Source organism: Rattus norvegicus, chromosome 3 (assembly GCF_036323735.1).
Source record: "Rattus norvegicus strain BN/NHsdMcwi chromosome 3, GRCr8, whole genome shotgun sequence".
In the NCBI taxonomy this organism is placed as follows: Eukaryota; Metazoa; Chordata; class Mammalia; order Rodentia; family Muridae; genus Rattus; species Rattus norvegicus.
Window position 1 is genome coordinate 27,567,859 of NC_086021.1, and position 24,850 is coordinate 27,592,708.

The 24,850-nt window shown below is 49.1% G+C and overlaps 2 protein-coding genes across 13 annotated transcripts in view; one reads left to right on the forward strand and one right to left on the reverse strand.

Moving 5' to 3' along the window:
* Window positions 1–3,992, forward strand: part of Psd4 (pleckstrin and Sec7 domain containing 4) — a 36,510-nt gene extending 32,518 nt beyond the window's left edge. For 7 of the 9 annotated variants that reach the window (XM_006233592.5, XM_063283915.1, XM_039105177.2 and 4 more), the window contains 4 exons: window positions 145–308; window positions 727–871; window positions 1,099–1,242; window positions 2,423–3,907. In XM_006233592.5, coding sequence (XP_006233654.1) covers window positions 145–308; window positions 727–871; window positions 1,099–1,242; window positions 2,423–2,680 — 711 coding nt within the window. In that variant the 3' untranslated portion in view covers window positions 2,681–3,907. Of the gene's footprint in view, window positions 1–144; window positions 309–726; window positions 872–1,098; window positions 1,243–2,422 lie in introns of all 9 variants that reach the window. The other 2 variants (NM_001134881.1, XM_039105179.2) reach the window with 2 other exon arrangements.
* Window positions 3,993–16,141: 12,149 nt separating this feature from the next.
* Pax8 (paired box 8) overlaps window positions 16,142–24,850 on the reverse strand; it is a 57,095-nt gene continuing 48,386 nt past the window's right edge. For all 4 annotated transcript variants that reach the window (XM_063284639.1, NM_031141.2, XM_063284640.1 and 1 more), the window contains 3 exons: window positions 24,376–24,477; window positions 18,486–18,572; window positions 16,142–17,165 (listed from right to left, as the gene is read on the reverse strand). In XM_063284639.1, coding sequence (XP_063140709.1) covers window positions 17,089–17,165; window positions 18,486–18,572; window positions 24,376–24,477 — 266 coding nt within the window. In that variant the 3' untranslated portion in view covers window positions 16,142–17,088. The remainder of the gene's footprint in view (window positions 17,166–18,485; window positions 18,573–24,375; window positions 24,478–24,850) is intronic.

The window sequence follows — 24,850 nt, forward strand, 5'->3', positions numbered from 1 at the left end:
TAGATTGGGGACGGTGTCTGGCAGCATGCCAACTGCTGACGCCATTTAGAACCCAGCCACAGGGGTCATCAAGGAGAGGTCCAGTACTTTGGGATAGATGGGCAGCTGATAACATCTTCACTGAGCCCCTGTGTCTGGTGGCAGGGAGAGGGCCAGTGGCTGGATGGGGAGAGTTTGGTTGGACATATGATGGATGAACCTGTGGGAGTGCACCACTCGCTAGCCAGCCCAGCCACCCACTACACCAAGAAGCCACATGTCTTCCAGCTTCGGACTGCAGACTGGCGTCTCTACCTCTTCCAGGCACCGTGAGTCGCTAGAGTGGGAGAAAAGTGGCAAGGCTCAATGCAGCCACTCAATATCTGTGGGCCAGCCCTGACCAGGAAAACTGTGCTGGGAGAAGTGATGGGATTGGAGTGGTACGGGGTGCCGGGGCAGTGGGGGGAGGAGAGGGACGCAGTGACTCCTCCCAGCCCCTTGGTTAATGCACTACCCTCTTCCTTGTTTATTAACAGAAGATTCTAGAATGCTACCAACGACTGTTTTTGACATTTGATATAAGTTCATTTGCCACCCTACATTTTCCTCTGTCAGCTAAATTCAGTGCCCCTCCACCCCCATTAATGTTAAGCAGCTTGGTTTCCGTAGGGAACAGAGGTGTGAGGTGAAGGGAGGGCAGATGATAGGACTGCACCCCTGGGGACACATGATTTCCTTTGCCTGCAGCACGGCCAAAGAAATGGCTTCCTGGATTGCACGAATCAACCTGGCGGCTGCCACACACTCAGCACCTCCCTTTCCAGCTGCAGTGGGCTCCCAGCGCAGATTCGTGAGGCCCATCCTGCCCATGGGCCCAGCGCAGAGCTCCCTGGTACTGCCTCTCCTAACTAGCCAGGGGTGCAAGGAGGACAGAGGTGGATTCGGGCATCCTAAGTAACGGAGCACTAAGACTGGGGGCGGGGAAGGGTGTACTCTGCACCCCATGATCAGATGGTGGTTGGGAGAGGCTGCGCAGAACCTGGATCAGAAGTTTGAAAGAGTCAGGGAACAGCGAGGGGCGGAAGATTAGGATCAGCTTCTCCTTCACCTTTCTTCCAGGAGGAGCAGCATCGATCCCACGAGAACTGCCTGGATGCTGCCTCAGATGACCTGTTGGATTTGCAGAGAAACCTGCCAGAGCGAAGGGGCCGCAGCCGCGAGTTGGAGGAGTACCGCTTACGGAAGGAGTATCTGGAGCACGAGGTGAGCAGCCTGCTCTGGCTGCCCTGGCTAGAGCCTGTTGGCTGGCTCCTCTGCCGCCCTCTCCTGGATGCCTCTGTTCTAAACCCAGGAAGCCTGGCTTAGGGACACATCAGCATGCAGTGGCAAACACAGGAGTGTAGTTTGTGAGCACTAAAGACCCTTTGCCTTTCATCCCAAGAACACTTAGAGGATACTTCGTCCTTTTAGAAGTATACTTAGCTTTTCCTACGATGAATACACTATAAACTATATTATCCTTCCTAATACTACTACCTAATGCTTTTTTTTTTTTTTTTTTTTTTGCCTGCAAGGAATATCTCACTTAACAATTCTGGGATAGGTAATGAGAGTCTATAATTCTCATCGTATAGATGAGAAAGCTGAAGCATGGTTTGTCTGTCACGTGTCTTCACACATGGTCTCAACTGCAGTTGATTTTATTAATTCTAGTCTCCCTGCCCCACCCCCACCCTTCAGTTCTGCCATGGCCTGTATCAGTGCACACTCTGGGAGCCTAATCCAACTACCAGCTTCAGAAGCATTAAAGGCACTGATCAGGACAGAGAGCCACCAGGAAGGAAGGCTTGTCAAGGGACAATGTAGGAACGGAGTGAATCCCACAGCATCTGGAGGCCAGGGACCAGGAAGGGACATCAGTGGGTTTCCTACTCATGGCTACCTGGCACTTCTGCAGCCCAGCTCTCCCTAGCTTTCAGAGTCTCTGGTTAGCCTGTGGGTTATTGGCTGTCTTCACGATTACAATTGCCCACTTCCCAGAGGTCTTTGGGTAACGTAAGGACCCAGCTTGTCCCTATCACAACCCAGCTGGACCCTTTGTCCACTGGCCAATTAATTCATCCTTTTTGAAGCATGCGAAGCTAATTCACATCCAGCTAACTTCCAGGACAGGGCCCAGTGGGGCTGTGAACTGGGGACGGTTTTCTAGATGGGCAGATGCAGTCTCAGAGGCCTTAGGAGTATCACACAGATGGCGGTTGTCAGCATCATGTTCCACAGATACCAGCTTTTCAGAAGAGTGGTTGACCCCAGGAGGCTCATTCCATAGAGATGCTTAAGAACTATCAGGGCATCCCTCTACCACCATGACTTCAAACAGCTGTGAGCTGCCCTTCGGGAGTCGGGGCTGTGCTAAAGTGGTGTGATTACTTATGTGTTGCAGAAAACTCGATATGAGACGTACGTGCAGCTTCTGGTGGCCCGCCTACACTTCCCTCTGAAAGACCTGGCTTTGTGGGAAGATCAGCTTGGGAACGAAGCTGATAGTTGTCAGGAGCCCAGGCCAAGCCTGAAGAAGTCCCACTCAAGCCCATCCCTGCACCAGGATGAGGCCCCCACCACAGCCAAGGTGAAACGTAACATCTCAGAGCGCAGAACCTACCGGAAGATCATTCCCAAGAGGAACCGCAACCAGCTGTGAAGCTGTCGCCCTCTCAGATACTGACTCCGGGGTAGACCTGAGATGCAGCCTTATGTGCCAGGACCATGGTGAAGGATGAGGCATCTGTGCCTCTGTACTGAAGGATGGGGCTCATTTCCCTGTGTCCCCATTCCTGGCTCTTCAGAGATTAAGGTTGAGTGAGGCAGTCCTCTCTCCTCTAAGACACGGGGCCTGGGTTTCTGAGATGGCCTGAGGCAGTCTAACCAAGACTGCTCACTGGGGACAATCTTACTTTGGGAGTTAGGTGACCTGGCAGAAGTTGGTCCCCAAAGCATAGAACAGGACCTCTTGGAAATTCCTAAGCAGCATCTTGTGACCTAGGAAGCAGGGTTACTCTAGCCCAGTAGAGCACAGCCTTCTACCAGACTCCTTGGCAGGTTCAGGGCTCAGGGATACCGTGGGGCACCGAGCTTCTGGTCTTCTGGCTGCTTTATCCTGCAAACATAAGAGGGCTGCATGCCTAATTGTTAATCAGCAGAGCAGAGCTGTGGCCTGGGCCAGGCTCAATAGGAGTGGGGGGTGGCTCTAGAGGTCTGTGGAGAACACTTGGAACAAGGAGTGTTTGTTTCCTGAGAGTAATGAGGGTAGCATTTCTAGGGTAGACCACTGTGGAGGGAGAGGGGGTGAACATGGTGACAGTTCTCCTTGGGAGTCTGCCTGGCAGTGCAAGTAGAGATTGGAGGCCTGGGTTCTCACTGCCTTCTGTAGCCACCCCCACCCCACCTCCACCCTCAATACCCCTCAACACTGCATTCCTGAGGGATGTCAGGACCTATTTCTCATTCCCAGGGCAGCTCCCAGACCTTTGCTGCCCTGCCTTGGGAAATCCCCTTGGACTTCTCTTTTGGCTTCTTCCCAGGTATGCCTGTTCTCTAGGGGAGGCCCTGGAGACTCAGGGACTGGGGCTGTGCCTGTGAGGAGGAGGCTGGCTTGGGGGAGCAGCCACATTGTCTCTGTTCAGCCATGTGTGCAAAGAGGCTTCTGGCCAACTGGGAGCCTCTGCTGCTCACCCTTTAGCTGACACGTTGCCTCTCCTGCTTCCTGCTGGGTCACACATCCTCCCTTCAATAATGCTTGTAGCAACTCTAAGCCCTTAGAGCTCCACAAAGTGGAGCTGGTTCTTAGCGCCAGGGAACTCTTTGACTAGGGCCTGGGGCTGGCCCTTGCACCCAATGGGTGTGCAATAAATAGAACCTACCAAAGAAACGTGCGTATGTGTGTGCGCATGCGTGCGTGTGTGTGTGTGTGTGTGTGTGTGTGTGTGTGTGTGTGTGTGTGTGTAAGGGGGAGTCAGTCAGGTAGCCTTGGCCACCTACAGTGTGTCAGGCTGTATCTTCCTTTGCCCCCTTGTGATAGTATGTTTGTGTATGTGTGTGTCCTGTATGTTCATGTGTGTACCCCAATGTACTTACAAACTATTTAAGCTCAGAAGCATAAGCATTTTTTTTTCATCCACTTGCTATAGTCTTTATTTCATGGATGTTGTGGGACTCCTTACATGGCCAGTATTAGAGGATTGGAAATGAACAAAATGTCCCTGAGCTCATGGCTCATGAATTGGGAATCTTGCCCACTGTTTCCCAGCTGTCAGTGTTAAGACACACTTTATCTTTCTGGGGAAGCATTTATTCCTACTCCCACCTCACAATCAGAGATCTAAGCCACAGACCTGTCAGGTGGATATGAATACACATTTGAAACATGTATATGCTAAACCGAGATTTAGCAGAAATTAACAGCCTCACAAGAGTCAAATTTGTCTGACTGTATTGGGGAGAAAACTTGGCATGTGTAGATATAACATGGCCAGGGCTGGTGCTTATAAGCTAAGTGGGCGTGACTGGGTTTTTTGACCTCTTTAAACACTTATCCTAATGTCTAATACCAGAAGAAAGGTTAAAGGTCTGTGGCTCTTTGCCCATGTAGAACTTCCATTTCACTGGGGCCTTTGTAGCTGGGAGACTGGCTGCCTGCCTTCACCAGGTCAATGATGCCTGGCAGTCCACCCTGGGCATTGTCTACCTGAAGAGTGAGCTGAGTCAGAGACGTGATCGTGAGGCTGCAGTTCTACCGTGTGGCCACTGGAGGGCAAACGAGCACCTCCCAATCATTGGCCAGTCATATGCTTACCTCAAGAGCCCTGCTTATTGAGGCACTTAGTTTGCCGCCATCACATTAACTAGAATCTCCTATGTCTTCAAACTTACAGTGGCTCAAGCCATGGCTCCCACAATTGGACAAACCTAACCCAGGAAAAGGCTTGAGAGGCTGGTATCTTTCTGCATTTAAAAAGGAAGACTTTCTGCAGCTTTATAGATAGAGCCAAGAGCTCCCCACAGGCTGCACCTAATTTGCAGGAACAGTGAAAGCTGAATGAGCCCGCCCATAACCCCAGGAATGGGCAGGTCTACTTCCCACCTAAGCACTGTGTGGGCCCTTGTCCAGGAAGAAGGGGATAGGCAGAGGCTCCTAGTGATGATTGCCGCTCCTGTAAGAGGGTCACGTTGGACTGTACCCTCCCTTTTAAGGGAATGCAGTCCCTGGGGTTCTGGTACTACTATATACAAGGTGATACCTGATGGAAACCTCTTCCTGGTTTCTTGGGCCTTTGCTAGGGTGGCTTTCTATAAGGAGAATTTATTTGTGGTCAAGCACCACAGAAGACTTAAAAACCATTGTGGCCTGTGACTTGGATCATCTCCTTTTAGGGACTCAGTACCTTGTACAACTAGAGATGGGGGACTGTGTGGGAGTTGAAAGCAGGCGCAAGGTTACAATAAAAGGGCTAAGCGTCAGGGTGCACAGATGGATCTTGAATATAACCAAGAAGTGTGCCTTTGTGCAGTGCAGTGTTTTAAGTAGAGGATCACTTAGCCTGCTTTCAGAGAGATAAGCCAGCTGTGGTGGCTCATGCTCCCAGTCCCAGCATTTGGGAGGCTGATGCAGGAAAATTGCCATGAGTTCCAGGTCAGCTGCATACTAAGTTTCTGGACTACATGGTTCCATGCCACCCTGGGCTTCATTTGTCTCAAACAAAACAAAGATAAGATGACTAGTGAGGCCAGTGAATAGGACCTCACTGTGGTCCATGCCTAAATTATTTCAAAACGTTTAAGATGTAAAAGAAAGGGGTAAAATATAAAGACAAACACAAGTATATAAATAAATTAATAAAAACATAAGACATAAAGGCCTACAGTCTTGAAACAGCCTAGTGTTTCGATGCACTCCAGGCTGATCTTCCCCATGACCTGTCTGCAATGGCTTTCTGACACCTTTTCCTCCAGCTCTTCTGGCTGCCTCACCACCTAACTGGCTCACCTCCTCTGAAGAAAGGACCTCGCCCCCATGCTGTGATTTCAAGGCTAGCATGGACCTCTTGCTCTCCTTCAGTGGGCCGACTTTCTATCCATCCCACTGTCTTCCTGGAGGATAAAAAGGAGATCAAAGCCTTCCCTGGACTCTGGCTTTTTGTGGCTGACATTGTTTTTCCAGCTGTCTGATGAATGCCCCGGATGACTGGGCCTTACCACCTGCTTCTTCCGTACCCCATTTCTACCTGCCTTTTCCTTTCTTCCCTCCCTCTCCAGCCCTCTCAGAAACACTCACTGAAGACCATGGATGGCCTCCAGTCGTCAAATGCATTGTCTTCTCAGCCTTCCTCCAAACTCACATGAGAAGCCTTTGACCCTGCAGAGTCATGATCTGTGTGGCCTGCACTGGTTTGTTTTTATGGCCACGGAGCAGTTACTCTGCCTCATTACATCTCTGTTTGCTTATCCACAAAACAGGGATAATAGCACTACCTACTTCACAGAGGGCAGTGGAACTAGGTGTGTGAACACCTCAGACAATGCCTGGACGGAATTAACTGTTAGCATCACCCTAGGAACCCTCCACACCTTCTCTGGCTTCGCCTTAAATCTGTCTTCAGCCATCTTGTTTGGAAGTAGGCCTCTGCACTTGACTCTCCTGCCCAGAGGTTCTAGGTAATGGATATTGGCTCAGATAGGCTTTATCAGCAACTGGGAGTTCTGTATCCATGTCTGGAACACAGATGAAGTTTTTCTCTTATTCAACTGTGGCTCCCCTATTCTGATGTAGAAGGCAGGAGCAACCCTCAGGGTACAAGGAGGACTCCCCCCCCCCGCCCCCCATAGATCCCACGGATTAGGGCAAATGGAATAGGTAAGACTTATCTCCTAGAAAGATTCCGTATCAAATTCATGAGCCTGTCCATGGTTCCATACCTGAGTCAATCGTCTTAACCAATTCCACCTTAGGAAGTGGCGTGAGTGAGGCCAGGATCATTCAAAAGCCAGGGTCCGGGGCCAGGCAGATGCTGAGGATGTCTGAACATTGAAAGGACACCTTAGGAGGAATGCATGATGAGGCAAAGCCAGCAGCAACCGACATGGGACTCCTCCCATGAAGCTGTCCTAGAGTCTCCCATAGTTACTCTAAAATGAAATTATTCCCTTTCTTTACCTCCCCCCCTCATCTCCTCTGGGTGTCCCCAAACCTGCTCAATCTCTCTGCTCCAAGGGGTTTTCAAGGGCAAGAACTAGGGCCTTGCTCCTGTGTCTGATATCCTGGGTGCATTGCCTTTGAAGGCAGGATAGCACCCCTCAGGGCTTCTTCCTTGCATGGTGCTTTTCTCTCTTTGATTGTGCTGTCCTTCCTGTTCTCTAAACCCAGCTCTCTCCCAAGGTGCATGCATCTGCAGAGGTCCTCCAGGGAAGAGTGTTTCCAGACAGCCATTAGCCCAGACTTTCTGTCTGAATTTCAGACCTGGAGTTCTGACTGCATGACCTGCCTATTTAGTGCATCATTCTTGAAGTGTAAAATACTCTACATGTGCCACTCACTGACTTAGTGTCGTCTCCCCACAATTTTTTTTCGACTCCCAATACTGGGTATTATTCTGAGATAATTCTCTCCCTACTTTGAAACACAATCCCTTGGGACATTGACAAGTTTTACCTGAAACACAATCCCTTGGGACATTGACAAGTTTTACCAGGCTCTTGGCCTCTCTGATCTCACTGTTTCCCTCTGGGACTTATGCAGGGTGGGCAGGAAAGAGATTTCTCCCTCACTAGGAGTCTGCAGAATGGGCCTCACATTGTCCTAACCCTGTTCCTGCCTATCTCCCTCACCCTGTGTCAGAGCTAGCTTGAAACCTTGATTTCATCTGCCAGCATTCCCTTGAGACCCTGACCTTGTCTGTCTCTTATGGGCTCCAAAACTCACTAAGAATAATATCAAGGTGGTGCAGCACAGGAGAAAGAGCATGGAGACCTTTGCTCAAGATGTCCCAATCTCTAGCCTGCCACTGGGTGGAACCAGGGAGTGTCCATCTTGGTTGCCCCAGTGGATGCTGCCCTAGGCAGTCCTGGGGAAATTGGGCCTGATTTGGCTGCTGAATCTTTGAGGGATCCTTCTACACTTAGTTTTCTTTTATGTTGCCCTCAGAGTCCCAGGTGCTATCAGAATAGTGCTCCCAAAAACCAGCGCTGACAGCCAAGTGTGTTAGAGCAGTCACAGCAAGAACCAGTGCACTGACAGCCAAGTGTGTTAGAGCAGTCACAGCAAGAACCAGCACCAACAGCCAAGTGTGTTAGAGCAGTCACAGCCAGAACCAGTGCACTGACAGCCAAGTGTGTTAGAGCAGTCACAGCAAGAACCAGTGCACCGACAGCCAAGTGTGTTAGAGCAGTCACAGCAAGAACCAGCACCAACAGCCAAGTGTGTTAGAGCAGTCACAGCAAGAACCAGTGCACCGACAGCCAAGTATGTTAGAGCAGTCACAGCAAGAACCAGTGCACTGACAGCCAAGTGTGTTAGAGCAGTCACAGCAAGAACCAGTGCACCAACAGCCAAGTGTGTTAGAGCAGTCACAGCAAGAACCAACGCTGACAGCCAAGTGTGTTAGAGCAGTCACAGCAAGAACCAGCACCAACAGCCAAGTGTGTTAGAGCAGTCACAGCAAGAACCAGTGCACTGACAGCCAAGTGTGTTAGAGCAGTCACAGCAAGAACCAGTGCACTGACAGCCAAGTGTGTTAGAGCAGTCACAGTCTCATCCCACAGCCGGAAGCCCCCAGGCACCGGCCCACACCAGCTTTCCTACCACCCAGGACACGCTTTCCCACCCACCATAGATTTTTCTAAAGTCTCAGTGCTTTTTTTTCTTAAATATTCACCTCTAACTAAATCATTATATGCATTTCCCGTGAGTTGTCTCAAATTCTCCTCAGAACAAGATGAGGAATACATTAATATTTAAAATAAAATAAAGCACGCGTGCGTGCATTCGTGTGTGTGTGTGTCTGTGTCTGTGTCTGTGTGTATCTTAGTTTGAAAATTCCTTAAGGGCGGGGACCATGTCTGTTTATATAGCACCTGGCACAGTGTCAAATTAAGGCTTAACAAATGAATTTAAATGAAAAGAGAGAAGAAACAGCAGAGACTCTCTGCCTCAATCCCCCAAACACCCTCTTTGCTAAAGGTCCTTACACTGACCACAAATTCTCTGGCCATCCAGGTTTGACCTGGTGACCCCACCTGTCCCCATATTTGCCATAACCTACCTGATCCTTTCCCATATCGAACTCACCAATGCTACTTTTCATTCCCAGACAAGGCTACACCCATGCCTAGCCCAGAGCTTCATCCTTAGATAACCCACCTAGTACATTGCCCTAGCCTAGCATGCTTGCTCAATGTGGCTACACATTTCCTAGGAATGCTACAAGCAGAGGTGTTTAAGATGCCTGTCCCCACACTGCCTTGGCCCTGTGGGGGCCTCCAGCCAGGCGGGGACCTGACAAAGGGAGGGAGAGGATAAGCTCCTTCAAAACTCCAGATGCAGCAGTTAAAAAGAGGACAGAGGCAATGATCCTTCAAATTGCCACATCTGTATAATCTGCCTTTTATTTTCTGCTTCATGAAGTTTTATTTCCTATTATTTATTCACCTCCCCACCCTCCCCTCCCCCGCCTCTACTCCTCTTTAGCAGGCGACATGCTCAGATGGGTCCTAAGCCTTGGCCGGGTCTGGCCACCCTCATCCCACTTAGCCCCTCCCCGGCTGGCTGCTGAGAGAAGGCACCTGCTCCCCTCCTCTGGCTCCTTTGCTCACCCAGGGCATCTGGGGGTTGCAACTCTCCACATCTTTGTGTTCCAGCCCTTAAGTAACCTTGCTCCATTCTCCTGTGGAGCCCTGATGAGACACATAAAAGGGGCAGAGGATCACGGAGGTAGGGCTGTCTATGTTCGAGGCCTGTCACAGTCTCCATATGCAGGAGCCCCAAACCTCACTGCACTCCATGTTCCCACCATGTACACCTTGTCTCCCCTGCTGGGCTTGTCATCTCCCACTCCCCACCTGCTCCCTTAATCTCTCAGCATCCTTTCCAGTTGAGTAGGTCTATGGCCAGGAAAGGTGGGGGACAATGTACCAGGAAAGACATGCGGGAATGGACATCCATCTGTATTGTATTTTGTTTGCAGTCTGTGACTGTCTCCCTCCCACTTCCCTATCCAGGCACAAGAAAAAAGAAGGAAATCTGGGAGGTGCAGGGTTCAGGGGACAGACCTGGCCATAAGGTAGAATCAGGACAAGACCAAAAGGATCGTTAGAATGGCCAGGTGAACGTTTCAGAAAGGACAGTGACATTATTATTCTGATATGGAGGACTAAGCTCAGGAAGTCATGTTTGGTATGCAAGCATCCTTCCACCAAGCTACAGTCTTAACTTGGCATTGGCAAGTTGAATCTTCCTTGCCTGATGACCCCCGATTCCTCTCTGAATCACAGAGGACAGGTTGCCAGCAGTGCACACGGTGGCCAGCTGCAGAAAGGCAGCCTTGCTAGAGGCTGAGAGAGCAGCTTGGGAGAGTGTCAGCCACTCCCTGATCTATGTGTGTTCTCTTGTGGTTCTCATTCCTGTTTAGCAATAGGGATTTGTAAAATCCCATTTCTAAGCACTAAGATTTTTGGTCTTTGGGGTGTGTGTGTGTGTGTGTGTGTGTGTGTGTGTGTGTGTGTGTAATGATTCCTATTCAGTGTATCTTGCTTTTTTTCTTATGTGTTTGCCAAACACATAGGGAATGTCTCCTTAGCAGGTGTTTCAAGGAAGACTTCGGAATGAATGGACTGAGAAGCTGTAAGAGTGGAAACAGAACCCAAATGTCTCCCAGCTTCTGCCCCACCCCAGGCTCCTTTAGAAGTCTGGATGGTATTAAACAAACTGAGCCAGAGTCCAGATCTGGGTAGGTGGGGCAAAAGAAGCCACCCCAACCAAAGACACATCCCAAATATGGATATCTAGGTTTGTCACCACACGTGGAATCAGAGGGGAGAGAGAAAGATGAAAAGAAAACAAACACCCAGATATAGAAATAGGGTGTTCGTTTACTTGATAGGAGAGTATCTGAGGATTTAGAAGATGCTCTTACTGAAGAAGATTAGGTCAGACCCTTCAGAGTTTACCAACTTCACAGCAATCCCATCAAAAGTTCAAGGAGAATTTCAAGTCACAGAGTTCAGTCAAGAAACTGAGAAAGGGTGCCAGGCAGAGGGGACAGAGCCAACCATGGCTCTGTGCTCCTTTCCCCAGCTCACAGCAATATCCTCTGACCAGGAGAAAGTAGGTAAGGAGCCAGGGCCTCTTAAAACAATAGCTAACAGGTTCTCCTCATGACACCCAGAAATGATATACAGGACAGACACCGTATCAGCCAGAGGCAAGCATGAAAGAAACTGTCTGGCTGTCACAGTGAGCACCTCTGTGTCCTTCTTACTTTTCCAGAGCTAGAAGGCCAGACCTACATTCTCGCCTGCCCCCCATCTATGTTCCTTTCCTGGTTCTGTGCTGCCTTGGTGAGAACCAGGTTTCTTTTTTGATCAAACCCATTCTTTTGAAAGACAACTTCTTCCCTCTGGCAGCAACTTTTCTGGGTACTCTTACTTCCCTAGGGGCACAAGTGTCAGAGGGACTAATGCTGCCCACAGCCAGGGACCTCCGTTCTGGGCCCCAGGAATACAGTTGGGATGGGAGCTGAAAGGTGGGGCAAAGTCACCTTGGAAGTGGAAAGAGACAGCAGTCTGGGATGTGAGCTTCCTGTCTGTGCTCCTAGTGAGACCTGAGGCTGTCCCAGGTGTTTATGATCTTGGCCTCTATTGGCAAAGTAAGTAAATAAAAGACAAACACAACAATGCTGTATTTCTAAACAAACAACTTTCTCATTTAAGAACAGTTCCTAGAGTTTTAGTAGCAGGTGGGGGTGGGGTAAACTTTGGTTCTGAAGCAGGAGGTAAGGTGTCTAAGACGCCCCAGGGAGGATTTGAAAAGGGCGGGGTTGTGGGAAGGGTATCCTTGGCAAGGGAATCAGGGTCCCTGGACTAGTGGGGAGAGCGATGGCTGGGGGAGGTGCCCTGCTTGTGAGGGGGGTGTGCTAGTTGTGGGCACCGTGGTGTGGGGAGGGAGGACAGTGTCTTAACTGGGGAAGGGTCTCCTGACTCTGGAGAGAAGTCCATGGTAGAGGACTGTGGAAGAAAAGGAGGGAGCAGGGTCTCTGAGAGGGGAGAGGGGAGAAGGGAGAGGGTGTGAGGGAGGCATGATGGGGGAGGGTGTTGGCTTCATGCTGTTACTGTTTGATTTATCCCTAATGAATTCTCAGCACATGGCTGCTCCTGGCTCACTCCAGGGGCCAGCTCGGCCTCCTGTGGGCAGAGCCCGCCCGACTTCACAGCAACAGCGGTTGCTCGCTCAGAAAAGAGCCAATTTCCACGCTGCACAGTCCGCTTCACTCAAGGGAAATCACATTTCCCTGGGAGAGCCGCAGGCAGCGCTTCACTCCCCGGCCTGGCCCACTGCCACAGGGCACAGATGTGGAGAAGCTACTGCTCCTCCTCCACTGCGCCTCCTCCCCGGGGGTCTGAATCCTGCACCCCAAATCTCCCAAAGCCACTTCATGACCTGGTGGCTCAAGAGAAGGAGGTTGCCCAGAGGAAGGGGGACCTATGCTGCCCACCTCCTCTGGGGAAGACCGGACACCTGGACTCTATTTATGAGGAGGGATTGTTGTGATGAGGTTAATGGGTGGCACATGCCCAGAGCCCAAGAACCAGAGCCTGCCATCAAGGTAGTGCCCATCCCAGAGGCTGTGTTGTAGAGGACCCCAGAATGCAAAGCAATGGGGACAGGATGCCCTAGAGAAGGTTTGAAAGGGGAAGGGCTGTGGGAGGGGATGGAGAAGAGGCCTCCTGGCATTTTCTGAGCCTATATAGGACTGGCAAGCCCTTTTCAAACACGAAGCCACATCCCTTAAGATGCCAAGTCCTTCACAAAGAGAAAAAGACTGGCTCAACATTGGAACTCAGCGGAAGAGACAGAACAAGAAGAGACTGGTAGAAAAAGGGAGAGAAAAAGAGAAAAGGCAGGAGGCATTCTGGGAAGGAGGGGCCTTTCCCCAGAATCACAGAGATGCCTGGGCTCATAATTACCTTTGAGGTAATTATGAAGGAGTAGTCAGCTCCCCCATAGAGGGAACACTTTCTGGTTCTAAAGGGAAGGTAGCTGGGAGAACCTGAGGCCAAGGGCAGAAAGGAACCAGAGGCCAGCCTGGTGCAACCATGGCTCTGCAGATTCCATAGCGCCTTCTACTGCTACTCGGTCCTTTCATCCAGAGCTACTGCCAAGTTGCTGTAACCAACCCTGTAACCTGTCCATGAGAAGGGCATATGAGGCCTCTCAGAAGCACTGTCATGCCGGGACTCCTACAGCCTTAAAGCAGAGTGAAATTAGGCCTCTAATAGGGGGTTATTCATGCTCTTATCGAATTACATGATGATCTTGTTAAAATAGCTCTTGGCCTCAATTTCCCTAAGTGCAGCATGGGACCCGGATTTGAATGGAGAAAGAGTAGATGATGTGAATGTGCTTTGTATGCACAGCAAAGAGAGCAGGCTGCTGTGTATGTGGGGTTACCTTAAGTCCTGAGGTTCAAACAGGGTCTGAGATCAAGGAAGAGCAGAAGCAATGTCCACTGCCTCCACTGACAAGCTCAGCCTATGTGTGGAGACACACAACCACACCAATGGTAGACTGGTAGACACCCACAGAGATTTTTAGTCCTTCCTGTGCCTACTCCCAAGGGAATTACAAGAGTAATTACATTGTAAACTAAGTGAAGATATATCTGGGGCAAATAAGACATCAGAAAGATGGGGGCAGGTGGGAATAGGGAGTGGTAAAAGGGGGCTTGCACACAGCCTAGGGAATGTGGGAGAAGGGGGCTTGCACACAGCCTAGGGAATGTGGGAGAAGGGGGCTTGCACACAGCCTATGGAATGTGGGGGAAAGGGGCTTGCACACAGCCTAGGGAATGTGTGGGAAGGGAGCTTACAGCCTAGGGAAGGTGGGGAATGTGGGCTTACACACAGTCCAAAGGCTTGCCTTGGAGAAGCAAATCTAAGCTTCTCTTCCCCAACCACCTTCCTAACTTGGAGTTTGGGGGAATATAGCAGTCTATGGCAGCTGTGCCCCTATGCCTGGGGCCCCCTATTCTTCCTCCAATAAGAAATGTATTCATTGCCAGTTTGACTATCTTGGGCTTGCTGCAAGCCCCTGGTGACCTGGCACCCTGCTAGAAGGTACCAGGAAGCAGGGAGGACTGGGTGAGGGCAGGAGGTAGGGTTGGGTAATGGACAGGAACTTCTGTCTGTAAAGCTGAGGCCTCTTTACAAGACTAGTGAAAATGGTTGTCTCAGATGCAGTGGAGGAGAAGAGTGAGGTAGTTTCTCAGTGCTTTGGTGATCTCTCAGGCAAACACCTCATCCCAAGTATTCCTGCTAACATAGGGAAATGTTTCCACAGAAACCAGGGCCCCTAACTCCCCTTGAAGAGTAAACTAGTCCTCTCAACTTGCAGTTGCCCTCGCTCCACCCCTAGGTGGACATAGCCTTTTAGCTCAGCCACAGCAGCCTCTTCCCATCATTCCTTCTTTGGGTCCATGTATGGACCACAAGCAGACCTTTCCCAGAACCACCTTAGTGTTGAGGTACTTTGAATATTCGCTCTTTCCTTAAGAGGGACTCTAGTTTGGCCTTGGATAGAGTGTCTGACTAGGTCCTGGAGAGTACTTGCTAATGTTGGCTCACACTACACAGTCTCCCAGCATCTACTCTCAGCTGAGTTGCCTGCAGTGACTAGCTGAGCTCAAAAAAAGGCAAGTTAAGTTTTGCATCAAACATATACATCAGATCCCTCTATCATTTGAGACCTGAGAGTGAATGCCAGGGGTATATAGTGTCTTCTGAAATGCAATGATGGCTGTGTAGGCTCCTAGGAACACCAGGAACCTCAACGTGAGTATCAGTTGTGGATGACGTTAGGGAACCCATGAATCCAGTGAGTTGGAGCCATGGAAAACCTCAGTTGTAATAGGCTTTGATTCCTACTTCCAAGCTTACGGATAGAAGAAATCCCTGTTCTTGAAAATGAACTTCATTCCATATCCCCATGAACAAACAGGGGCAAGATTTCTTCATGGGAAGTTTCCCCTCATGACACAATTGGGCTCATCCCATCCTTGCCTCTTGAATGTTCTTGAAGCCTCCTTTGGGCTAGACCTGAAGAAATAACAACTTTAGCTATTTCTGTCCTTCCAACCATGGAGTCCCCAGTTGGGATGACATAGCCTCCCTTCCACCGAACTCTATCCTGCTCTCTTCCCAGACATGCTGGACCATCTGGGTCCAGCACGGAAGGAAGGGTTCACATAGATGCCAGACAGCTCTTCTCCCGAATGGGGGAACAGACACCTGTGGAGAGCAAAAGAAAAGAAAGCAAGCTCCCTGCCCAATCCTTCCTTGTATCTAGATTCTCCCATACTCCTACAGAGAGTGCAGTGGTACTGTCTGAATGTGCTGGATTCAGAATAAGAAGACCTCATTGAACCCAAGACTTCCCTTTTGGGCCATCCCATGTTTTTCTAAGTGGGTTTTCTCCTATGTAAAATCGGGCTAATTTGAACTTGTTTTCCTAGATGCCCCCACACTGCCTGACACAGAAGAGAAGTTCATCTCCTTGCCTGCTTCTTTAGCACTATGAAGCTCAAAGCTGCTGTTTATGTGGGGGCCACTTGTAGTTATTTGGGGAACTTCTTCAACTCACTCCTGATACTCTGGCTTTCACTTAAACCAACCACTTATGAAGACTGTATGACTGGCATGGTCCTGTGACACGACTGCTTTATGCTGGCTTCTACTTAGTGGATCAACTCAAAACTTGATTTACCCAGCACCGACATCTATTAAGAGCAAGAAGAGAATGCTAAGCCAAGACATCTAAAATGTCCCTTCTAATCTATTTAAAGTGAGTTGTTAGTCACTTGGTTCTGTGCTTAGAGGAAGTCCATCCCCAAGATAAAACCTGAGACCAAGAGTAATGGTTTATTGAGTCATATGGTAATGATGGGTTGTCTTTTTTAAAAAAAAAATCAAGGAGAAAAGCCCAACATAGTAGGGAGACATTTTAGAAGCCAAGGTCTGGGGGATGGAAAGAGGGAAGCTTGACCGAAACAGAGCTTCATTTACGGTATTTACAGTAAGGTTGTGTGGGGGAAAGAGCTGGGGAGCCAGAGAGGGAATCTTGTTGCTGGCCTCGGGGTCTCTTCAGTGACTCGTGAGGGCTGGAGCTGCAGAAAGCACACTTGAGTTGGCAGGGCTGTTGAGAAGAGGACATGGCCAGTCCCATCTATTGTGTCTTCCTGTGCTCACTGAATTTTCCAGGGGACAGGTTCATTGCTGCCAAAGGGGTAGCCCACTAGTTGAGAGGCTAGGGGGTGTTTGTAGGCTCATAACAACTGGAAGTGGGAGGTCAGCTGAATCCCCAGAGAAGTGCCCATCAGGTGGTAGAGGTGGTAACTCCCAGGATAACTGATAAGTAGAGCCTTGGCCCTAGGCCATGACTCTAGGCCAGAAGGACTTGCTTACTGTCCATAATTGCTGGAGTTGTAGTGATGAAGACCACACAGGTGGCCCTGTACACCCTCTAAGTTCTTTGCAAATCCTGTTTCTTTCTCTTGGTGGGTACCAGCCTTGGTCCATTTCTCCTCCGTGACTCTTTTGAAATGGATGGTTCTTGGTTCCTGGAACTCCTGTCACTCACGAAATGACTCTTGGAGGACAGTTTGGCCTTCCCCAAGGTCATCCTGACTTTCATGGTTCATTTAATTGACCACACAGGGAGTGAGCGGCAATGCTGGAATTGTGGTTATTTTTCATGTAATAAATAAAGATTCCTTTGTGTGACTCTCTGGGGCCCGTCTCAGGCCAAGTCCTCCTGTTGCCTGGTTGTTCCCACTGTCCCCATGACAACTACAGATGGTCAAAGGCCGTGGCAGAGGTGGGCGGTGCGCTTGGCCTTGTTGTAGAGCTGTAATAATATGGGGAACCTGGACACATTAAAACAACAACAGCATTGCTGGTCAGAGGGAAAGCTGTACCATAGCATTCCTCTACATCTGCTGACCTTTAAGACAGCAAGTGTTAATCATTTATCCCCCCCGCCTATCTGATCATCAAAGATTAACTCCTCTCTAGCCTTTCCTCCTCCTCTGGCCTCACCTTTGAGTTTCTAGCCAGAAAAATGATGGCTTCTTTCTCCTACTTCTCATGACTGCTTTGACCTTTAACACTCTCACTTTAGGCAACAGAGAACAGCTACACCCAGAACCTCCAAAACTGAGCGCAATGAGTGACTCAGGTGCTCTCTGGCCTCGCCTAAATAATGGCAGGTCAGATCACGCTCTTCCAAACACACAAAAGAATTGTACTCCTGGTGGGCCAGAAGGGTTCTGGACTTGAGGGACTCCCAGCAAGCTCCACACGAAGGTCCTCTTAGTACCATCAGCACCACTGTCTTTGCCCTTTCTGGCTAAATGTGGACTTGAACACATCTGTCTTGGAATTGAACGTGTCTGGCTAACAGCATGGGTAAGTCCCCTGCAGGTCATTTCTGGGACTGTAAGATATGAGAAGGAGGGAAGGGGTTTTAGGAAATGGATGTCTGTAAAACTGGACATCTTTGAGACCACTCCACTCCTTCTCTCTGGTTCAGACTTGCTCTGACAAGGGGCCACCACTTGACAAGGGTCTAATGGGGCCACCACTCAGGAAGGCTCTAAAAGAATTCCATTGTGCTCTTATTTTCCTCAAAATCTTCCTCAGACAGTTGAGGGACCCAGGGGTGAAAAGGTAGCCTCAAAACTCACTGAAACTCACTTTTCAGATATAAACCCTGAATATTATTCATTTCTCAAGTCAAATATAAGGAAATGGGTGGAAGAAAGCCTTTGTGGTGACTCATGACTGTCTTCAACCTGTTTAGATAACCAATGAGCAAGATGTCACCTTGGCCTCAGTTCCCAGGAAGGAGAGTAGCTAGCAGTCTGCTCCTGAACGGTGCCTCCTGGCCTTGGCTTGAATGTAGCTTAGCCTTTCTCAACCCTTGACCTTCAAGGCCTGATTCCCAAATTTTACACAAAATGAAATTTGAACAGACATGCTGTGGGAAGGACATTTATAAAAGAGGTAGAAGGTTCGACCTTCTGTTCTCCCCCCTAAACCTACCAGCTACTGTGATCTGCTGCTGATTTCTTCTGTGACGACTGCCATCTCTCTAGACGTACCTTCCAACCTGGGGCCTCCCAGCTCTTTTGGCCTGGCTTCGTTCCCCTCCCCCAACCCTCCCCTGGACAAACCCAGGAACTTACTCAGCAGGCTGGAGTTGGGGAAGCGCCAGGCCTCACTGTAGGAGGCGTACGGGGTGTGGCTGTAGGCATTGCCAGAATACTCACTTCCTGTTGGAGCACACAGGCAAGAGAACTGTGAGGTTCATGACAACTGTACAGGGATTGGGACAGGGACACAGATCTGTGGGACTGACAAGACCGAGTCCAAGAATGAGTGGCACTGGACAGTGAAGCTCAGGAGGCCCCACAGTATGGGTCACTTTGAGCAGCTCCTTCGTACACTGCAGTCCCCAAGAGCCCCCCCCTCCCCAGAGGCAGACATCATAATCTCCATTTTCCAGGTAAAGTGAGGCTCCAGAAACTCACACAAGTTGAAATCTGAGGTAGTGTGGAAACTGCCAAAACTATAGACATTGAGCCAGATTCCAATCGCACTGTGTCGGCTGCTTGTACTTTCTACAGATGAAACTTTCCAGAGGAGCCCATGACAGGGAGAGGGGCTGGTGGTGAAGGAGGGGGCCAACCCTCAGGAAAGCTGAGCTCTTGCTTTAGGCAGACTCAGCCCATGAATTCATATGATGTATGCTGGGCTCCTTTCTCTGTGAGCTAATCTTTGGCTTTCCCAAAAGAACCAAAGACTTTACTGAAGAATTCCCTTCCACAACAGCAAACGGGTGAGCTGACTACTCCACCTATCATTTGGTTTGAAGCTTACAAAGCTCTGCCTTTTCCGTCTCTCCCAACCAGCCCCGTGACTGAGGAAGAAGCTCATCTGCGCGTGCACTGCAGACCGGCGATGGAGCATGAACTTGATGTTAGAACTCTTGATCCTAAATGTCAGGTGATTCCTTCGAGCATTTGCCAGATGACTTCACTTACAAACCCAGTCAGATTCTAGTCAACTTTATATTCAAAAATGTTTAGTCTCTCAGAACTCATCTGTGATTGTGAGCTAAATGCCCTGGCTTTTTACGTGACTTCTTATCTCCCTCCTTCAGACTCTGGATGAAGATTTAAAACTCCTCAGCTCTGGACTTGGCTCTCTCTCTCTCTCTCTCTCTCTCTCTCTCTCTCTCTCTCTCTCATGCGTGTGTGTGTGTGTGTGTGTGTGTGTGTGTGTGTGTCTTTCTCCCATGCCTTACTTCCTTTGCCTATTATACAGGGCAAACTCTTGTCTGTATCTCATGGGATTTTGGTGAACATTAAATGAGATAGGGAATAGTAAATGCTTAGAATCATGCTCTTGATAAAAGCAGTATCAATAAATGTTGGTTTCTTTTTATTCCTGAAACAGGTACAAAAAAAAAAAAAAGTTCAGTGGATGCTCAGCTCAGCCACACAAACTTAGAGCCTGGGCTGGGCGAGCAGTGCTTCCTCATTGTGGAGGAGTAGTCATGTGTATATAAGGAATGGAAGCCTGAGGTAGGGGAGCTTCATGAGCTCTCAATGTGTCTGGGGCCTCCATAGCCTTGCCTCAGACCCATTGGTGAGGCTGACAGTTTCTTCAGGATTTAACTACAGCTGCCTGATATCTGCTTGCTGAAAGGACTAGACTGTAGCTGCCAGTCTGTGCCTGGTTTGTGCCTGGTGTCTGCCTGCCTGGAGGACTGCTCTGCAGCCTCTGAATCATATTTGGTGTTTGCTACGGGATTGAACTGCCACCAAAGAAGATCAAGAAGATCAAGCTCACCTCCAAAGGACTATTGCTGAACAGGTCCACTCCCCCACATCCTAATAACTTTTCTCTTCTACTACCTCTGGTGGGTGGTGGGCTGGAGGAGAGGTTGAACCCTTATTAAAAGTAGGCTGCAAAAAATGTATGCCTATAGTCACCCGCCATTCATTTATTTGTTTTGTTTTTTTTTCCCGGAGCTGAGGACCGAACCCAGGGCCTTGCGCTTACTAGGCAAGTGCTCTACCACTGAGCTAAATTCCCAACCCCCCTGCCATTCATTTATTGAACGTACTTCTTTGCCTCAGTTGCTAGGATGCCAAGAGAGAGAGGCGCCATCTGGGTAGACAGTACAGCTTGCAGTGTGGCATCTGTCTGCCACCAGATCTGTCAACCTGTGTATAGCCACAGATAATGAAATGCCATTGTACCTAGGAAAGGCCAGTTTCCTTTGTTCTTATACCGGATGCAGCTTGCTGCCTCCTTTTCTGCCTGTGCTTTTGCATTCTGTTACAATCAGGCCATGATCTAGGCACTCACATCCTTAGATCTGAATCTGATCATTCCAAGGATTTGCTTCAATAGCAACAACCTTGCCCTCTGTCCCTCACTCCCTTCAGGATCTGTGGTACTCAGTCACCCAGACTGCCTTGCAGCTTGTCTGCTTTTGCTACTCACTCTCTTCCGAGCCCTCTCTGTCAAAACTCCAAATGATGTTTGGAGCAGCCTCTGGGAGATGAAGCTCAGGACTTAACCACCTCAATGCTATGGACTCTAGTTCTTGATTTCCGAGTGTACACACACACACACACACACACACACACACACACACACACACACACACGGCTCCCAAGCTCGCTCTGTAGACACCATCTCTCCTTCTTATCTCTGTAGTGAACTTGCTGGCAGGTTCTGTCCCACTCATCACTAAACACACTGAGTGCCTCCCTCATCCTTCAGGGCAACGACATTCCTAGCTAAAGCAACTGTTGTCCCTTACAAAAGACACCAGCAGTGGTCCCCTGACTTGTCTCTGCGTCTACGATCTATTTCCCCAAGGATCTGAAAAGTGTTCTAAAACCTGTCCCTGGTACTCCCTCCCTCCTTCCTCCCCCTTCTGCAGTGCTCCCTCCAGTGCTCGTCTTTCCCTATCCTGTCACACTAAATTAGCTTTTCCTGCCCCCGGGCCTTTGCACTGGCCTTCTTTGGAGCTAGGGACGGTCAGTCTCAGTTTATCACATGACTGACCATTTGAAAATCTCCTCTGAAAGGCTTCCTGTGTTTTCAATCTGAAACAGTAATCTCCTCTCCCTGTGGCTCCCCATTACATCACCACATTTATTGTCTTTGCCTACTTCTCTAACCATGACACCATGCATACTCGTCCATCAACTTGTCTGTCCACGGCCCATCCAGCACCACAAATAGAGAGATGCACTCTGTGCATTTCTGTAGGCCCAGTAGATATCCACTAGTATTTGTTAACTGACAAAGTGGTCATACAGTAGGGCTCAAGGTTGGATAGGATGTGGATAATAGAAATATTAATAATGAGAGAATGGATGGGGGATGGCCAGAAACGGGGAACAGTGGAAGAAGGAAGAGACACACATGATGGATGGATGGATGGATGGATAGATGGATGGATGGATGGATGGATGGATGGACAGACGGATGGAAAGATGAATAGAATGATATACATGTATATATAATGATAAATGAAGAAGAGTAAGCAGATGGATAAATAAAAAGGAAGATAGTGGAATGGAAAGAGAAAACAGAGCATAGAAGAAAGCAGGAAGAGATATCCAGATGAATCGAACCATCTAATCTGCCCACTCTGTTTTATAACTGATATGAAAACCACTAACTGTACGGTCAGGCCATAGCTTGCATCTTTATTTATGGTAGGATGGGATACAGTGAGGGAAAATGGAAAGAGGCACAGACCCCAAATCTATAAATTTGTTTGAAAAACTTAGTCACTTAGTTTCATGCCTAAACACACCATTCGGCTCTTGTAAACCTTGGTTTCCTAGCTATAAAACTTAGGTCCTACCAGCCTCCAAGATGTATTCTAAGGACCAAGGGAAATAAAGTTATGCATACAAATAGCCAGGTATTCAGAAAGGATAATAAATTACTGTTTATTCCTTTACAAAACTGACTGAGTAATGCAGCTGACAGACCTTATTTGAAGCCCTTATTAGTCACCTTACATGGGGGTGCTTAATGAGTTAACTGACTTTAATGGAAAGAATCCCGGTCCAGTCAACTGAAACATTAAGGTGGTGGTAAGAGATGGATATGATGTTATTTTTCTGCAAAAGACATTCCTTCAGAATCCATTTGTACAAGAGTGCTCTCAAGAACCAGTTGATTCATTTTAATGGCATTGCAATTCCTGAAACTAGCATGTACACAGCTTGCTGGAACCCCACCCCCAGTATGGTGAGACCCTTTCCTTTTGCGATTTACTTGCAATCGATGTGGCGGACGTTGTGAGTGGGTGAATGCGTGTGTACACACTGTATGCTATTGTGTGAGAGAGTACTTCACAGTGTCCGCTCTAAGTGAGGTCTTCCTGGATACCACCCTTCCCCTGCCTTCTGGCTTTGTTCTGGTCACACTCTGGCCCCAGGAACCCCTTGCGCTGAGCCTGCCCCCAAGAATCATTCATAATTAAGAGAGAAGTCATCATTGTGCCTTGTGTTGCCTCCTTCTCCTCTAAGCAGGCAGCAGGGAAAGTGGAGGGCTTGGAGGAAGGAGGTGGGGAGCAGACAGGAGCCTAGGATTTTGATTGAGAGACCCCATTATCCACACTCAAAAAAATAACCGAATCTTTTCCTTTTTTATCTTGACCAATCTCATTTCACGCTCCACAAGAGGGAGGTAGGGAGGGAGAGAGGGAGTCCAGGCCAGGAGGGAGAGAGGAGTCAGTATTCTGTATTTTCAACGCTGCATTAAGCACATCGCCACGGTAACCGGGCAGCAACAAGTGCCAGCTCAGCAGGTTCCCAGGGAGCACAGCCTCCTCTCCTTGCTCCCTCCCCTCTCTCTGCCTAAGAGAACTCAGCCCACCTGCCTGTGCACAGGGTGCTCAGAGTGGGTGGGGGACTGGCAAAGATTAACCCCTGCTGGGGTGAAGCAGGCTTTGTGAAGCCAGGAAGGTTGGTAGACAGTTGGTGTTAGGGAGTCACCAACACATGGCCTGAGTTCAGAGCCCTAGCTTGTGGCCCTTTTACCCCTCGGGCCGGGCTGTGGAAATGGTTCCACTGTAACTACCCAGCCATCCCAGAGCTTTCTACATGGCTTCTAAAGACTGGCACTTTCCCAGAGAGCTGTCATTACTCTACCCATTTGTCCAGATGGCATCCTGGAACATCAGTAGATCATGACTGGCAGACAGACATCAAATGGGCTGTACAGGACATTCCAAATGAGTGTGAAGAAGGGCTATTGGTTCATAGTCTGTGGTATCCACAGGCCAGTTAGAATCTGAGCCCCACTGGGGGCTGGAGAGATGGCTCAGTGGTTAAGAGCACCGACAGCTCTTCCAGAGGTCCTGAGTTCAATTCCCAGCACCCACATGGTGGCTCGCAACCATCTGTAATGGGATCCAATGCCCTCTTCTGGTATGTGAAGATATCTACAGTATACTCATATACAAAAAATAAATTAATTAATAAAAAAAAAGAATCTGAGCCCCACTCATGGCTGAGTGTGGAATGCAAAGGAAGACGTATTTCATCATCATCATCATTCATCAATATCATTATCATCATCATGTCTGTTATCACCGTCATCACCTTCACCATTATCATCACCATCATCATCATCATTCGAATTCAGATTTTACTGAAGAGGTAAACTGAAATACATCTGATTTGATTTAAACTCCAAGAGACCAGGGCTCATGCTTATCTTAGTGTTGGCTACACACTCTTCCCCTTGAATGCAGTGAGGAGACAGTTAGGGGTGCTTGGGTGTGAGCATAAGTCTGTCTGTGCGGAAGACCTGGAAAGCAGAATGCTAGGCTATGCTGAGTCAAGGAGTCAAGATGGTACTGGAGGTTCTCTCTAGGTATTTCTGTGAAGATACCGCATTGAGCCACCCTTCAGTGTCCTCTGGGATGCCTATGAGTGGGACACAGCCTGTCTTTTGTCACTCATTGTCTCTCTATTTCTCCAGCTCTCCCTTCCCTTTTGCAGTTCTTATGCCCAGTCCCTCAACCCTTACCTGCCACCATGCCTGCAATAGCGGAAGAGGCATAGCTGCCCTGTCCACTGGTGGGGATGTGGGGTGGGTATCCAGGCAGCGTGGGCCCCACCATCTCTCGCCCTGGGAAAAGACACCAAAGAGTCATTGGTTGGTAGCTCCTGTTCTTACCACCCCACCTCCTGAGGCTCATTCCATGTCTCCTCAGCCATGGTCCAGACCTCCTCCCTCTTCCCTCTCATTTCCTCTGGAGGGTAGAGGCTCACCAAGCAAGGGCTCTGGCAGCTGCCATCCTTCTCTGTCCCCCATTCCCTAGTAGCTTTATTTTCACAAATATTGTTCTATTGCTCCACAAAAATGGCAAGGTGCTGGGTGCCGGGGTGGTGTCTTCTTGGTCTTTATCTCCCTGCCCAGTATAGTGTTTGGAACCAGTGGACTAAATAGATACATCAGAGGCCATGGGTCACTTCCACTCAGCTTTCAAAGGAGTGGAGAA